At 40.4% G+C, this 15,796-nt stretch overlaps 1 protein-coding gene across 2 annotated transcripts in view; it reads left to right on the forward strand.

Annotated features, from left to right (window-relative positions):
- Positions 1-15,753, forward strand: part of NAA25 (N(alpha)-acetyltransferase 25, NatB auxiliary subunit) — a 28,940-nt gene extending 13,187 nt beyond the window's left edge. For both annotated transcript variants that reach the window (XM_010582112.1, XM_010582114.1), the window contains 13 exons: positions 77-284; positions 910-996; positions 2,038-2,218; positions 2,865-2,964; positions 7,349-7,500; positions 7,797-7,922; positions 8,234-8,477; positions 8,700-8,823; positions 9,179-9,244; positions 9,739-9,836; positions 10,054-10,164; positions 10,611-10,757; positions 13,436-15,753. In XM_010582112.1, coding sequence (XP_010580414.1) covers positions 77-284; positions 910-996; positions 2,038-2,218; positions 2,865-2,964; positions 7,349-7,500; positions 7,797-7,922; positions 8,234-8,477; positions 8,700-8,823; positions 9,179-9,244; positions 9,739-9,836; positions 10,054-10,164; positions 10,611-10,757; positions 13,436-13,558 — 1,767 coding nt within the window. In that variant the 3' untranslated portion in view covers positions 13,559-15,753. The remainder of the gene's footprint in view (positions 1-76; positions 285-909; positions 997-2,037; positions 2,219-2,864; positions 2,965-7,348; positions 7,501-7,796; positions 7,923-8,233; positions 8,478-8,699; positions 8,824-9,178; positions 9,245-9,738; positions 9,837-10,053; positions 10,165-10,610; positions 10,758-13,435) is intronic.
- The last annotated feature ends 43 nt before the right edge of the window (positions 15,754-15,796 follow it).

Below are 15,796 nucleotides of genomic sequence, written 5' to 3' on the forward strand. Positions count from 1 at the left end.
TTGATTTGAAGGAGGAAATGCTTTCCTTTGTGCAGTCCCAGATGCCCTGCAGAATTTAACAGTGTTTCTCTTTCAGTTCATCAGTCAATTGCTGGAAGTAATCCCTCTGTCAGCAACAGCAGAGAGTGAAATCGCACTGCCAGCCGATATCAAAGCTCTGCAACAACATTTGTGTGTGGTGCAGCTCTCAAGATTGCTTGGTATCTATCACGCCATGGATAAGAAGCAAAAGCTGACTGTGGTCAGGGAGTTGATGTTAAGATACCGCCATGGATTGGAGTTTGGTGAGAAAAAAACGTGAAATGAATGTTGCGGTTCACTTTTAGCTTTTTATGAGCAGAAGTTGGCAGCTTTTTCAGGAGGGTGGAACAACACAAACTCTGGCAAATACCACTATTGGTGCACAGCACCTATTGTGCTGCTAGATAATGCTTTTGCTTTCTCCTTTATGATTACATCCTTGGGCATACCTGAATTATCTGTTTTCTTTGAATTTTGTTTCTTTTCAGTTGTATAACTTAAAGACAAATGAGATATTCCTGGGTAGTTCAGATGGTACATTTCTATGTTTGCACAATTGCCTGTGCCTTTAAGCAAAGCCAGGCTTTATCACTGGTGTACCTAGGACAAATACACAAGCAATAATAGTAATTTGTAAATCTTGCAGTTGTAGGAGAGTCTGTTCTTCCTCAGCAGATGTCAACATATGAAGTGGCCCAAAGTCCATTTGCATGATGAACAAATGCAGCATGTATACAGTTGTTTCAGTTTTTAAGACAACTCTGGATTTTATAAATTAAGCTGTGGTTATCATCTGTCAGATAGCTGTGTCATTTGATAATGCTGACGATGTGAGAAGCACCTGACAGCACTGTCAGTAATTGAAGGGTAACTTTTTTTTCTCTTTAGGAAAATCTTGTTTGAAAACTGAATTGCAGTTTTCAGATTATTACTGCCTCCTTGCAGTTCACCTGCTGCTTGATTTGTGGCTAGAAGGTATGTTCTGAAAATTATGTCTTGCTTAATACCACTCTGGATGGTTGTGATAGGGATACTGTGTCCCTGTGGCCAGTGTACCTGGCATGGCTTGTTAGGCCCATAGCTTTCTGGGTTTTCTCTCAATATGAGGTATGTCAGGAGTCCCTCTGTTCAGCTGGTGTTTGATCTGAATCTCACTGACTTCTAAAGGGATTTGATTTTTCTGATTAATTCTTGTAAGTCCTGGCAGAGCTTTGCTGATGACTCTTGCAGCTCAGTGTTAGCTGTCTTCAGAAGCTTGTTCTGAGTTTCCCGTGTAGGTAATGTTTTCTCTCCCTTTGCACAGGTTCTGCTGACAACTCCTTTGTGATATCAGAGGTGTTCTGAGAGCATTTCTTTCCCTCCCTGATATACTTTGTCTTTTGGATCCCTTGCTTCTAAACCTTCTGCTGAGACCTGTTGCCTTGTCTTGAGTATTCCTGTACTCCACATCTGCTCTGCCTGTTAGTCTCCTAATCCCACAGTCAGACTTCAATGGTGGCTGTCCACAGGCACTGTTTATCTTCCTGCCCTTCCATGTAGTTGTCAGTTACGCCTTTGTCTCTCCTGAGGAAGATTTATTCTTTAATCTGAGTAAATCCATCATCAAGTGTGGGCTCTTGAATTCCTGGCTCTGTGCTACTGTCTTGCATAATGCTTGGGAGTACTCTGTACGTAGAAGCTAGAAATCCTCAGGAGTCCAAGGCTCACTGGGGAAGGTCACTTCTGCAGTGGGCTCGTGTGAGGGCTGTGCTCTGTACAGACGTGAGCTAGATATTCCCTGTGAAGAATTATTCCTCTACCTTTCCCTCAGAGAGCAGCTATAGTGCTGGAGTGGGTGTTAGTTTTAAGGGCAGCAGCGTGACTGATGAGTGCCATCTGCATGTTGAAATGCATGGGATCATTCTGAGAGGTGTGTAACTTGGGGAAGGAAGCTCCAATGCCAAAGTGAACTGTGCTGTTGGTGTTCAGTGCCTCGCTCTGATCATGCCTGTCTGTGTGTTTTGTCTTTGTCACCAGGTGAAGAGTCAGCTGTGTGGCAGTGCCTCACTCTCTTAGAAGAAGGATTATCTCATAGTCCTTCTAATGCTCAGTTTAAATTGCTGCTCATTCGAATCTACTGCAGACTTGGTGCATTTGAACCTGTTGCAGAGCTCTATTCCAGCCTTGATGCAAAACACATACAGCACGACACCATCGGGTGGGTAGTATTTACTGAGAATAATTGGTGATGGTGACCCTCCAGTAGCCAGTCCTGAGATCTTCAGTTTCCTTTGCTACTGAAACTTAGCAGATTATTGGATTTTCATATGGAGTTGGGCAAAAGTGTTTTGGAATTGCATGAGACACATCTACTGTAGTATGCTCCCCTTCTCGTGGATTATCTTTCTTATGTGATTTTGATCTGTTTGTGGTTTTCAGAGTATTAACTAGGGGGAATCTGAAAGAAATTTGTGAAATTTATATCTTGATGCCAGTCATAGCTTGGTGTTCTGGCTTGTGTCATAGCTCAGCAAAGCTTGGGAGCTCTAGTTAAAACAAACACACCCAATGGCCTTGCCTTGGTTATTGTGTTTGTGGGTATCTAAGTAATCTCTTGCACAATTAACAGGGTGGATGGAGGAACTCCAAGCCCCCACATACTGTTTTTAAAAAATTAAGAATTCCTTCCATTACTTTTAAAAGCATAAATTTTAATATGAATGTTGTGAATACCCTCCTTTAAATCTCCAGACTTTTCATTAAAGCTGAACTGTACTGCCATTGTCTGTTCGGAGCTGTGTTTGAAATTCAGGTTTCCCCAGGGCTGTGTGCTGATATTTGACTTGTGCTGTGTTGTGTTGCAGCTATCTTCTGACGCGCTATGCAGAGTCTCTGGGCCATTACACTGCTGCATCCCAATCCTGCAATTTTGCACTCAGGTTTTTCCACTCCAACCAGAAAGATGTAAGTTGAAAGAAACCTCTGTGTCCTTGTAACAGAGCAGTATGTCAAGATACCTTACAGAAGTCTGTGCCCTATGTAAGGGCTTACAGAAATGTAGTGGTTGATAACATGATAACAAAGAGGAATAATACGTGCAACTTTGTAGTAAAGGTTGCCTCAACCTGTCTTTCTCATTACAAGAGTTTGTAACTTACTATTATATGGGGTTTTGCTTTAGCTTTCTATTTTATTAAAGCCAGTTTTAATGCTCCTCAAAAAACAGGTATAATTATTTTTAAATGAATGGATTATGATTTTATGCAGTAATTTCAGTGAAATGTCACATGGCAAGTAAGCCCTGGTGTCATTATAACTTCTAGCATTTTGGAAAATCATACAACAGCCAGAGATGGTGGGTCAAGATGGTGATGGCATACTTAGCAATCCTTTATATTACAATCACTGAAGCAGTGTGTTTTAGTGATGGCTCTCCTGGGCACACAGGGATGGTGGGAATGCACATTGTTAAAAGGTAGGGAAAGCAGAATGAACAAGGTGGAAGGATTTCAGAGGGGAAAACCTGAGTCTTGAAGTCTCAGTTTCACTGGAGGCAGAGCAGAGCCCATGACTAACTGCATTATTTTGAAGTGATAGGATCGAATTGCAAAACCTGGTCTTGTGCTAATGGGAACTACCTGTTTTATTCAGTTCACCCCTAAAAGTGATGTGAATAAAAAGAAAATTGTCTTGAGTGAGAGTGTTGGGACTTGAATGAATGCAGTAGTGAGGGGAGAGTAGCTGAATTCCTCCAAAGAGATCTGGTGCTTCCTAAAATGCACGCCATGCCCTAGGCATCTGCGGTGCTTGTAGCTGACTTGATTAGTAACTACTTGTCAATAATCTTACTCGGAAAGTACACTCTGATGTACATTCTGATACATTCATGGGGAAAGTATCAATTCTGTTTCAGAATTCCCATGGAACCCATGAAAAATGGGCTAGGTAGAAGAACAGTGGAACAACACATTTTTGAAGTCTTGGTGGAAATATATTGGGCAAATAGGAACAGAAATAGTCCAGAATTGTGTCAGGGAAGTATATGCATGTCAGTCCATCTCCCTAAAACTTTCAAGGCAGTCCCATTCTGAGAAGTAGGAGTATATCCTGTGTAATTATATTTTACAGTTTGGTCACTGTGGAGAGGTAGGTGAAGAACCTTATTTTTACTTCATAAGAAACAAAGGTGCAATCCAGTTGTAACTTCCAGTCAGCCACTGGCTAAGTTGGCTCCAAAGGCTCTGCAGTCATATAACTTGCTTTCCCACTATCCCAGCAATAGATAAAAACACAAAACTTGTCTGTACTGAATAGTAAAGATGCTAAAGATGCTCACAGTAATGCCTCAGAAAAAGTACCCTTGCTGTGTTGGCAGCCCAGGTTATTCCTATGTACACAATAGCAGTTGCCATGTACCTGTACCTCTAAGGTAGATGCTGAGTTACTATGACCTGTGTCTGACAGAAATTTTACTGTAGGGAGCGGGATGCACAGAGGAGCGCGTGGATTGTATGATGGGAGCTTGCTCTTGTTTGCTTCCCTCATTTGCTCATTGTTTAAGCACTGATTCTACTTGCTAAGAGTCTTTGGATTCCTGGGTGCAGTGTTTTGTGGAGTAAAGCCCTAGATCCAGACAGCTTTCTCCTATGTGTCTATTGGTGGTGGGTGTTGGCCCTTTTTTTTTTTTTTTTAAATAAAACACATGACTGCTGGGTGCCAGGTGAAAAAAGTGAACTGAAAAAACTATTGGATATGATTTGTCTGCTTGGGAACACTGCATTGTAAAGCATCAAGAAATCATCTTTCCCTGGAAAACAGTGAAGCAGCTTCAGGTGTAGTTACCTTGGAAGAAGGTTATTCTCTTTGGCACGAATCATAAAGGTGCTTGCAGCAGAGAAGAGCTGATGGTCTCCAGTAGCTCAACATCTGTACACAGATGAAGACAGCCACACTCCGAGTGCTGTTGCCAGGATAATGCTACTCAACTCGTGTTCTAGAAATCCTGAAAAGGCGGTGCCTTGAATGGTTTGACCTGCCTTACTACCTCACCTTAAAAAGTTGAAATGACAAGAGAGGTGAAAGTGGTGCAATCGGCATTATACAATTCTTCATGCTACAAGATAGGGATGTGACTCTGCATCATGTCTCGTCTTGGAGACAGAGTATTGCGACCAAAGGACCATGAGCTATCGTTGATCTCGGGTAGCCAAATCTCTTGTGTGTTCTGGACACTTCCAGTGGTTATCACCTTAAGATCCTTTTAGTTGGGAAATGCATCAAAAGCTGTACTAATTTGCAAATAGCAAGTGTCCTTTAAACTGACTGTAAGGTGCAAATTGCAGGAGGTGAAGGCTCAATTTAGGGTACTGTTTACCTAGGATGATGGTATGACAAGAGTGGAGACGAAAAAAGAGATTCCTTACCATGAGACATGTCTTAAGTATCACAAGGTCAGAATCTGCTACTGGTTTCTGTGCTGCTGTGGTTCTGCTGGGGTTGCCCCTTCATACTCACTGTCTGGATACCAGCTTCCCATTTGAGTCCCATAACAGCATCTAACTGCGATGTTAAAGGAGGACTATCCTTTAAAAGTTAACTTTTTACATGATTTCAGATACAGCCTGCTCCTCTCTCAATTGGTGTTTAAGATAGCTGGAATGTCTGCTACAGCACAGAGAACGTGTCCTGCGTCATGCTGTGCGTGGGACTTTGCCTAGAACAGGAAGTGTGGGATAGAAACGAAGTGGTCTGGCATAAAAATATAGCTACTGATTCAGACTGATTGCTTTGGATAAATACGTTTTCCTTCTGACTTGCTGAACTTAACAGCCTGAAGTGAGTCCTGTTTAAGAGTGAGTCCCATGAGTAACAGCTGTCTAGGATGCTGTGCAGTCCTGACATAATATTTCTGCTCTGGGAGAGGATGCCAAGGACAGGGAGGAGAGAGAAGGCAGTACTGCTATATTTGACCAAAACTAAAAAAGCAACTTTATCCTTCCCAAGATAGTCCTCCTTTAAATATGCAGAATCACAAGTAATCTCTCTAATTTTGTTGTGTCCGTCCGTCTTTAATTTCTCCAGATACTGCAGGCAAACAGAACACCAACGTGTCCTATGGGGATTTAAAAACCACGTCGATGCAGTTGAATTAGCACCCATAGCGCAATCCCGCAGCCTGACAATGAACTCTACAAGGCTGTTTATCAGAGGGTATGTTGTTGAATATTTGGCATATTTTTTTCATACAGTGCAAATAACCAAATTTCTTAGGGGGAAAAAAAAAAAAGAAAAGACAGAGCTACCTAGAGGATGTTTCTTATTTTGGAGGGATAAAAAAAAAAAAAGTGGTTTTCATCTGTGAGTGCTAGCTTCTAGTCTCTCAGAGCCTTCCAGACAAGTTGAGTCTTCTAGTACCGTATAAAGTTCAGTTAACCAGAGGCCTTTTTTGGTGCCTCTCATCTTCAGTGTATTTCATAATCTTGTTCAGAAGAAAATACTTGATTTGCCAGAATTTTTCAATTGTGGAGTAATGCTGATGTAAAAAATACAGCCATCTGTCTTGACTGGGAGCATAAATAGTGCACTCTGCCTCTACAGTTAGAAATTTTCATTAAAATATAGTGCTTGTTTGGGGCTCCTTCGTCATACAGATTTCTTTCTGGAGATTGCTTGGACTGATGTGAAATATTAGTTGTGTGTTGTATTGCTGTATTTCATCAGAGGGGAAGCAAACTATTCCATGGACCCTGACAGTTTCCTTTGGTGTTTAGATTGTTTTGTAATGTGTATACACTGCGTGATATTATCTTGTGATACTGTATTCAAAAATCTAATAAAAAAGAGAAACAAAAAAATGTGTGAGTAATTTTTTTAATCTATGTTGCGGTAATATGTGATGCACATCCAAGTCATTTCCAGAAAATCTGGAATATATTTGTTTTGCCTGAAGGTACTTCTCACAATGAAACAATGATTTAATAGTTTGAAAAATGCATCTCAAAAAAAAAAAAAAAAAAATAAAGCCTTCCAAAATCATCTCTCCCCTCAAAGTATTTTTCAGTCTCAGTGGTGGCAGCAGCATGATGTTTCTTAGTGTTGTTTCGTTATTAAATCACACTGCCCAGTGGAGCATCTGGGCGTTCTCAAATTAAAGTAGCAAAACTGCTGGGATGACTTGGACAAGCAAAAGTGCAAGCTTCTCCCAGGGATTGAGTATCTGCCAGATTCTGTACCTCTGGGTTAATGAAAACCACAGAAATGCAATTTCTTGGCAATGACCTTGTTAAACCCTGGTTATTCTGAATTTATGGAAGTAACTAATACAAAGATGGTGTGTGTTTTCTTCTAGACCTCAGAATATATCATTCAAGCCTACAAGTACGGTGCATTTGAGAAGATCCCAGAATTCATTGCATTTAGGAATAGGCTGAACTCTTCCCTTCACTTTGCGCAAGTTCGCACAGAACGGATGTTGTTAGACCTCTTACTTGAAGCAAATATGTAAGTACAGCAGCAATAAGTGCAGCACCTTGCACATGAAAAAATTGGAGATTAGTGCATAGGAGGGACACTGGCCAAGTGAGAGCTTGGTGAGTTGCATTTGCAGCTCTTTGACAGAAACCTGTGAGCTATGTCTCTCTGCTTCTAATTTGCTCTCCCCTTCAACATCCTTGTCATACCATGTATGTGTAACATTTCTGACATCAGAAGAGTTGAACGGTGGAGAGAATGTTAGCTGTGTTTCCTATTTCCAGTGATCAAATGTTTGATTTAATATTGCTTGTTCTTATGTACAGATCAACCAGTTTAGAAGAAAGTATAAAGTCCATGAGTCTGAGCCCAGAGGAGGATGACATTCCGTGGAAAGATTTGCGTGACAACAGAGACCTGACGGTCTTGTTTAACTGGGATCCAAAAGACAGGTGAGTAGAAGTATTCTCAACTGTAGAGTCCTACCTTTTCCTTACAGCACCCATGGCAAACAAAATCCTTCCAGGGCAACTGCCATATTTAAATGTTTTCTAGGCTGGCTAACTGCGAACTTAACAAGCGTCATTCATCTCTTCTAGCAGTGCTGCCTTTTTACATATTAATACAGTTTTCTGAATTTCTGACTACTCCTTCCTCTTCATACAGTATTCAGTAACTTTGGGGAGGCTTTTGTACCTCAGTGAAGCTTGCTACTTTGCAAAATTGAAGCACTTGCCTGAAAACATTTGGTGCCTTTCTCTAGGGACATTTCTGAAGAACATAGGAAACTCTCACTGGAGGAAGAAACCATGTGGTTGCGAATCCGGTCTTTAACTTTAAGGCTAGTAAGCGGACTCCCAACTCTTAGTCACACTATTCAACCAAAGAACTCTGAAAAGACTGCAGAGAACGGCGTGTCATCCAAGATTGATACAATTCGATCCCTGCTTCAGCAGCTGGAAGCGGCAGTGGATTCAGGGAAGAAGTTTCTAGAACAAAAAATTCAGGTACCCGTTAAGGAAAAAGCTATCCCCAAATATTAAATGAACGTGAATGCAAGCAGAGAAACTGAATGCATCTTGTAACGTCCAGCAGGCTGCAGAATGCACTTAACTGACCCTGAGTTTGTAGTGTATGAATCTGACTGAGAGATGTGCCAGAGACAAACACTGTGTTCTGGATAAGGAAAAGCTGCAACACCTTTATCTTTTTCTTTGCTTCTTGCCTAGTATCCTGTCCTTGGCCCTCCTCCTACCCGAATGGCTGGCTTCTTCAGTAATGGCAGCTGTCAATGCCAGACTAGCTTGTTTTATCTTGTTAGTGATATTTATGAACTAGATACCAATGGCTTAGGTAAGTGTTTGAGGGGCAGGGGTTTAACCAGATTGCCATGTGTGGTGGGAGGGAGCGAGATGTGTCTCCATGTAGTTTGAAAACGACTGGGCATTAGGTCATGTGGACCCAAACTGTTACTTGCGTGTTAATTTTTGGAATGACACTAAGTTATCTGGGAGATAATGCCTTAATTTAATGTTTTATGCAAGTTGTCTTTTTTGTACAGTATATGTCAATGTAATACTGGATCCCCTTTGAAAGCAGATGTATTTGCTTTTGACTGCTAACACTAAATTACATTTAAATGCCTCTTGGTTTCTGGAAGCAGAAAATACACAAACTTGTGGTTTATAACTTTTTTCCTCTTTTTCAGAAGATTCAGCAGAAATCCAGGAGAGGATAGGGAATAGTTTCAAGTCTTTAATAGATCGACTGACAGGTAAATGGTAACTCAAGAGTAAACACTGGTAGCTAAGGTGGTGCTTCATGATGCTCTGAGGATGTGCTGCTGAGTGTGCTGCAATTATGAGGAGTGTGTTAATGCATCTGCAGACCCCTTTGAAAGATACTTGAGAATAAGGCTGAGATTGCTCTTGGCTCATCTGATCATGAAGCTGTTGCATGCCACAGAATGTCGTCATGTCCTATCATTTTGCTACCTTGCAGCCTAGTCTGAGCAATTGTTGTCTCCCTGGTACTTGGTCCAGGTGTGCTAATAAATGGTGTGGAGATACTGTTTGTAATGAAATACATTTTGGCAGAAGCTTCAGAGCTGTACCTTCTCAAGAGGCTTTGGCCAAATTTATTGTTAACTGCTTGGTGGTCGGTCCTTTGACACCTTTACACACTACACTGAGATACATACTGTATGGAAAATACGCATTTAAGTTGATCTGTGTGTCCTGAATAAGGCTTTTCCTTTTTTCTTTTCAGACTTGTTCAATAAATGTAAAGGTGATTTGATTGAAGTCAGAGATGGCACCTTGAAAACTCATCCAAACTTGTTAGAAAACCTAGTCTTCTTTGTTGAGGTATATTTTTCTTTGGAAACCAGAAATTTTGGAGTACTTTAGGGTAGAAATGTTGGGACTAAAACACAGTGGCAGTTCTTTGATCTCAGTCACTCATGAAAGCAGAGGAGTTTTGTTGCATATTCTATTTACTCTGAGTCTTATTAGTAGGAACACTAAAACAGTTTAGAAGCCTCCTGTAAATGCAACTTGTAACATACTTGTACCTTTTTTCCAGACGATCTCCATTGCCCTGTGGGTATCAAGTTATTGTGACAGTGTCCTCCGACCTTTTAAATCCAACCTGCAAAAGAAGAAGAAGAAAAAAAAAGAAAGCAGTGTAGCTATGGTAGAGACAATATTCCTTTCTTTTCTCCCCCACCCCCAATCCAACAGCATATTTATACTGAAAGAAAAATCAGGATAGGTAACATATTAATAAAATGTTTTTCATAAACTTTACCTTGTAGAGGCTGACATGGGTTAGAGGTTACTTAGTACTAATTTTTGAAACTCCTTTGCCATTTAAAATTAAATGGTGACATGGCACATCTGACATCACATGACAGCTTTTTAACAGGAAACAGTTCAGAGTATCACAGGCCTTCCTGCCTTGAATGCACTACAGTAAACTTGTTAACTAGTAGTGTTTATCTGGGTAGGTAGATTATAGCTTAGCAGTGGGGGGAAGGAATAGAATGACAGATGTTACAAAGTGAGTTGTCATATAGAATAAGCATTTGAATAGGTATTAAAATGTGTTTGTAAATTAAAAATATATATTTGTTTTTATAGCCACCTGTTTTTACACATTTTCTGGATTATGTTACTGAACTACAGACATTAACTTCCAACGTAATAGATCACATCAGAGGGCTTGAAATAATTCTGACTGCACTGAAACTTGAAGACCTGTCCCTCAAGGACACTCTGCTTTTACAGGTAAGAACTTCTGTTGTCTGTGTGTGACTGATAACAACCTGTATGTACACACCTGTGGGATAACTTTGCTGAAAGCTTCTTTTTACCAAAATGTTCTATTGGAAGGAAGAAAAAGGAAAACAAGCAAACAAAAAGCTTGGTTTTAGAGTGGTGAGTTAGGCTTTTTTTATAGTGACACAGTGATTTTTGCCTCATCTGATCAGCTCCAGCTCACTGCACAAAATTTCAAAAAATGAGATCTAAACACAGGAATTTTAAAATATTTTCATTTTGTGTCGTATATTAGTGAAGAAAAACTTAAGGTTTTAACATTATTTTGTTCTATTATCTGTATTTTACATGCCATAATGCATGCAAAATTCTTTTTCCAGGAAACATTTGAGATTCACCTACCGCTGATTAGTCACTTCCCTGGAAACAATTACTTGATCTTCACAGAAAAGCAAGTGGCAGCTTCCCCCCACCCCCACCTCCCCAGCTATATAGGGAAAAACAGAGGCAGGAGTAATAGGCACTGCACATGCCAAACCTCATGTCAAATGTAGATGTGGGAAGCATGGCCCTAATGAGGAAACTTGGCTTTTTAAGCCATTGCAGTCAGATAAGAGTTAAACTTTGTGATAGAGTTAATGTTACTGTCGTAAGGGATATTCTGACAGTTCAGTACTTACTGTGACTGTGTTTACGTATAAGAGCAGTTGAGATCCTGAAAGTATCTTTGAAATGGTGTCAGAGTCTAGCTAAAAAGCCTAGAGGTGACTGAAAGCATAGAATTGGAATTTCTTTCATGGTGCTCTTGAAACACAGGTGGGGATAAAAGGTGCAACATAGTAAAGTGGTGGAATAGGCATCATCTTCTGATATGCAGGGGAGAGGGGCTGGGGGAGTGGTGAGTTGTGCTCCCTGTCAAAGAAGGATTGCAGATTCCAGGAGAAAGGTTTGAGAGGGGAGTCATCTCCTCACCAGTATTAATTTTGGGGGTAGGAGAGACTGAGTAGGGGAAAGCACAGGCAGAACTTGTGTTACTTGGGACCCCCACAAATTCAATCAGGAATCAGCACTTAAGACAGAAGCAGGTCTCCAGTATATTTATCTAAAGTGGGAAACTTGGCCTACAGGGCATTGGCATTAGGTTTGTCTAGATGAAAGATCTGAAGGCTTTTGAACTGGGAAGTATTTAAAAGCTGCACCCATCTATTTCAGAACTGCACTTCCTGTCCACCTAAGTTGCTGTTAGCCAGCTTGTGTTTTTTCAATTAGATTGTCCTGTTTATTTCATAGCACATTATTTAAAATTTCCCTTGTCTTGTTGCTGTATGAGGCTGATGCAGAAGTATCTCAAAAATATATATACAAATATATATATAAAAGAAGAAACTGCAAAAACCGATAGAAAGTAAGGAAATCCCTTAGACTGTATTTAATGCAAATTTGAATAAAAACTAAAAAGTACATTTCCTTAATATCGTCAAAGAATCCCCACTTTAAAGGGATAAGACAGTTTCAGGTAATCATTGATATTTGTAATTTTTCTGGTTCCTTGCTGAGTCAGCAAATTCTTTCATCTTCCCTTTGATGCAAGGCAGATCTGGAAAAAATTACCATTAGCACATGGATTTGAGCAGAAGCATCTATGGGAGTCTGCAGCTTTTCCTGTGTTTGTTCATGATGCTTGCTGTTCTGTTTGTTGACATTATTGACATTGTTGCAGTAAATCCTGATAAACGCAGTCTGCATAGCTCTACTCAGACTTTGAGCTATATTTGCAGCTCTATGTGTTTAGAGCTAAAAGATGCTTTTGAAAGAGTCCTCATGTTCAGGTATTAGTAAAAATTCTGGCCTGATTCAGGAATGGAGCGATACTGGCAATGTGTCAGCTGAACCTTGCTACTGGTGGAGATTTTCCCACTTTGGATTGGTTTACTCAGGCTGTGCCTCACAGGCTTTTCTGCTCAATATTGGTGTCTGCAAAATGCATCCTGATAGCAAGTCACCTCTTGACAGAACAGTGGTTCTGGCTGCTGCTTTGAGTACCAGGATGCACTCTTTCTGCATGCAGAAATACAGCATCGTTCATGATAAGTCAGTGCTAATCTCGCCCTACCTGCAGAAACAACGCTGACAATTCTGCATGATGGTGGTCCTCTTAAAAGCCTTTTAGCATGGGCATTTTAGAAAACTGTGCATGAAAGGGAATCTAATGCTTTGGGAAAGCTAGGTACCAGTGTTGCTGAATTAGTGACATCTGAACCTGTTCCAAGCACTGCAGCTCACTATGCTTTGGAATTTGGTGGAAGAGTCTCTTAGCTGGTCGGTGTTAATTTGATGTTTGACTTCAGTTCCCTGGATAAGAAATTCTCTACTTTAATAAATGCTGACTAAAATAAAATGCTACATGCACTCTCAATTTCAGCCACAAATATTTTGCACAAGGATGTTTCCATAAGTTTGAAAAAATGTTAATGTGTTACCAGCCCTGTCTGGGCAATACCAATACCTGCAGAAATTATTGCTGCTGAGCAGGTACTGCTTAGTCTGTGCTGATGACATTCCCTTTGTAAATCTACACTGTGGTCCTCATGAAATTCTTATCAGAGTTTGAGATGGTGGGGGAAGTTTAATGGAAGGATTTAAAACACTTGCGGTGGAGTGAATGATTTATCTTTTGCATTTTGCAGGAAGAAAAAAAGTTTACAAAGACTGTGCAAGGGAAAGTCCAGAGCAGTTACCATCACTCAGTTCAAGAAATTGGAGAGCTGCTGAAAAAGAGACTCGATACCATTAAAAAACTAAAGATTTGAGAAGTGTATCCTTGAGAGACTCCACAGGGGAGTGACGCCAGAGTCCCAGACACAAGCAACATCCAATGTACCATCACTTTAATCCAGAACTTCCTCATAATGAATGCATGAAGGACTTTAAAATCATAAAACAATTTTTTTAGGTATTACAGATGTATTGAGCTGATTTAAATTATTGTACATAAATGAGAAGCAGGGACCCTTCTTGGGGTTTGACCACTTTTTATACATGTTCATAGGCATATTGCAAGAGGACAAAATTAACTTTCTTCCCTTTTGATCTCTAGAAACAACTGGAGATGGTCTTTAGAAGCAGCAATAGAAATCCAGTGTAAAGCATATATCTCAAAGGAGTTGTATTTTCATCACCATACAGTGTTTATAATTTTTGTATGGTCCTTGCCTTAGAAATGCAGAAATTGTAGATGTCCACATTCAGCCGCCTCCAATGAAATAAGCCCGTTTTGGAGCTGCCTGTTTTGTCAGCAAGCCACCTAGTTGTACTGAATTAATTCAGTGTGTTGGCCCAGCAGGGAGAGATGAGGCTGCACTGGAGGAACACCTTCTGCATACAGCCTTCCAGCAGAGCCCAGCCCTCTGTTGCAGGGTGGGAGTAAGCCATGCCTGGTGGTGAGGCAGGTTCCTCTAAGGAGAGAACTGCTGCAGGGAATAGGTGGTTTCAGTCTACACACAGGTTGTTTTCACGTTCAGAAAAATTGCAAACCTGATGAGGAGCAAACTTGGCCATTAAGCTTTAGAGAGACAGAGATGGGAATCAGTGTTTCAGGAAAAAAAAAAGACAAAACGAGAGACCTTGTGTATAATGGCTGCAGTGAAGTCTGACACTGAGGTCTGATTCCATGTCAGTTTAATGTAAAACAGCAATCATCATGACTTTTTAAAAGTGTATTTAGATTATTGAAACTTTAAGACTTAAATATTTTAATAGAAATTAAATCTTATTGGCTTTGGTTTTAAGTTAGCAGAGGTAACTTTTGCTTCCGCTGTGGTATGAGGCTGAGAATACTTTTTGTAACTGTATGCTTGCTTTTTGCAGTTGATCTTTGATTATTCAAGTACTAGCTCATTAGGCATCCTGTTAGAAAGTGCAATCGCATCATCTGCTCCCACTGAATTTGCATTTCTGCTGGGTTTTGTTGTTTTGTTGGGGTTTTTTTCTTCATTTTAAAGGAGTGATGCAGCCTAAAATTGGTAGGCAAAAAAAGTTACATGTACCTGCAATACAAGGGACAGGTCAGACTTTAGATTCCTCATCTCCTGATTTAAAGCAGCTAGTATCTGAAGTCTATATTTAAAGTTTTAAGAGAGCTGACAATCCTACCTTTGTCGTCTCTTCTGAGTATGTTTTGTTAGTAATGCTAGAATGTTGATGAGAATATTTTTTTAAAATAAATCCCCTATGTAAAAAAAAAAAAAAAAAAAAAAAAATCACATAGCTGCTCTTGCTGGATTTAGTTTTGCTTTGCCCTATCCTGAAGGGGAAAGAAGAATGTCTGCTGGTTGTCTAAAGCGTAGTGGATGTCCTGATGGTTTAATTGCAATGTCTGGTAAGTGCTCTGGGCTGGAGGAATACCAAAATGTGTGAAGTCTGTTTTATAGTAATACTTTTCCTGAGAAGAGAGAGAAAAAAAAAAAAACCAAAACTGAACTCTTACATGTTGTATAGAAATTCCTTTTTTGAAAGAAGGGTGTGCTCCTTAAATTAAAGCAAGGCTGGTGACTGAAGTTGATGCTTTGAAATGTGTAAGGTAAATGAGAGCAGTCCCATTGCTGAGATCATGCAATTAGTAGAGAAGCACTGAGCCAGAAATCTGCACTGCCACTTGTCGTTCAAGGAGGCAAATTGCCATCGGTGATGTTCCTGCCCCCTCCCTCCTCAGTGGCAGTGCGAACTAGAGAGGGCTTTGTGCAAACACCAGCATTGAATGGAAAGTTGACACAGCATCCTCATCCAGAGGGGACAGTCCAGGGGCTGACTTATGCTGGAGTTTCCTTCCACTGCTGCTACAACAGGTTGAACTCAACCAGACGTATCAATAAGAAATGGTGAAAATGTAAGTGAAATGTCAGGTTAATCTAACCAAGCTTTTAAAATCCTCCTGTGTGCCTGAAAGCAGAACTTGCTTTAAAAAAGGTCTTCTGCATCAGCTTCTTTAAAAGCAGAATTGAAACTGCTGGGGGGGGGGGGGGGGGGGGGGGGCGGTGCTTTTGCAAAAA

This window comes from Haliaeetus leucocephalus, unplaced genomic scaffold (genome assembly GCF_000737465.1).
Source record: "Haliaeetus leucocephalus isolate CR32 unplaced genomic scaffold, Haliaeetus_leucocephalus-4.0 Scaffold840, whole genome shotgun sequence".
Taxonomy (NCBI): domain Eukaryota; kingdom Metazoa; phylum Chordata; class Aves; order Accipitriformes; family Accipitridae; genus Haliaeetus; species Haliaeetus leucocephalus.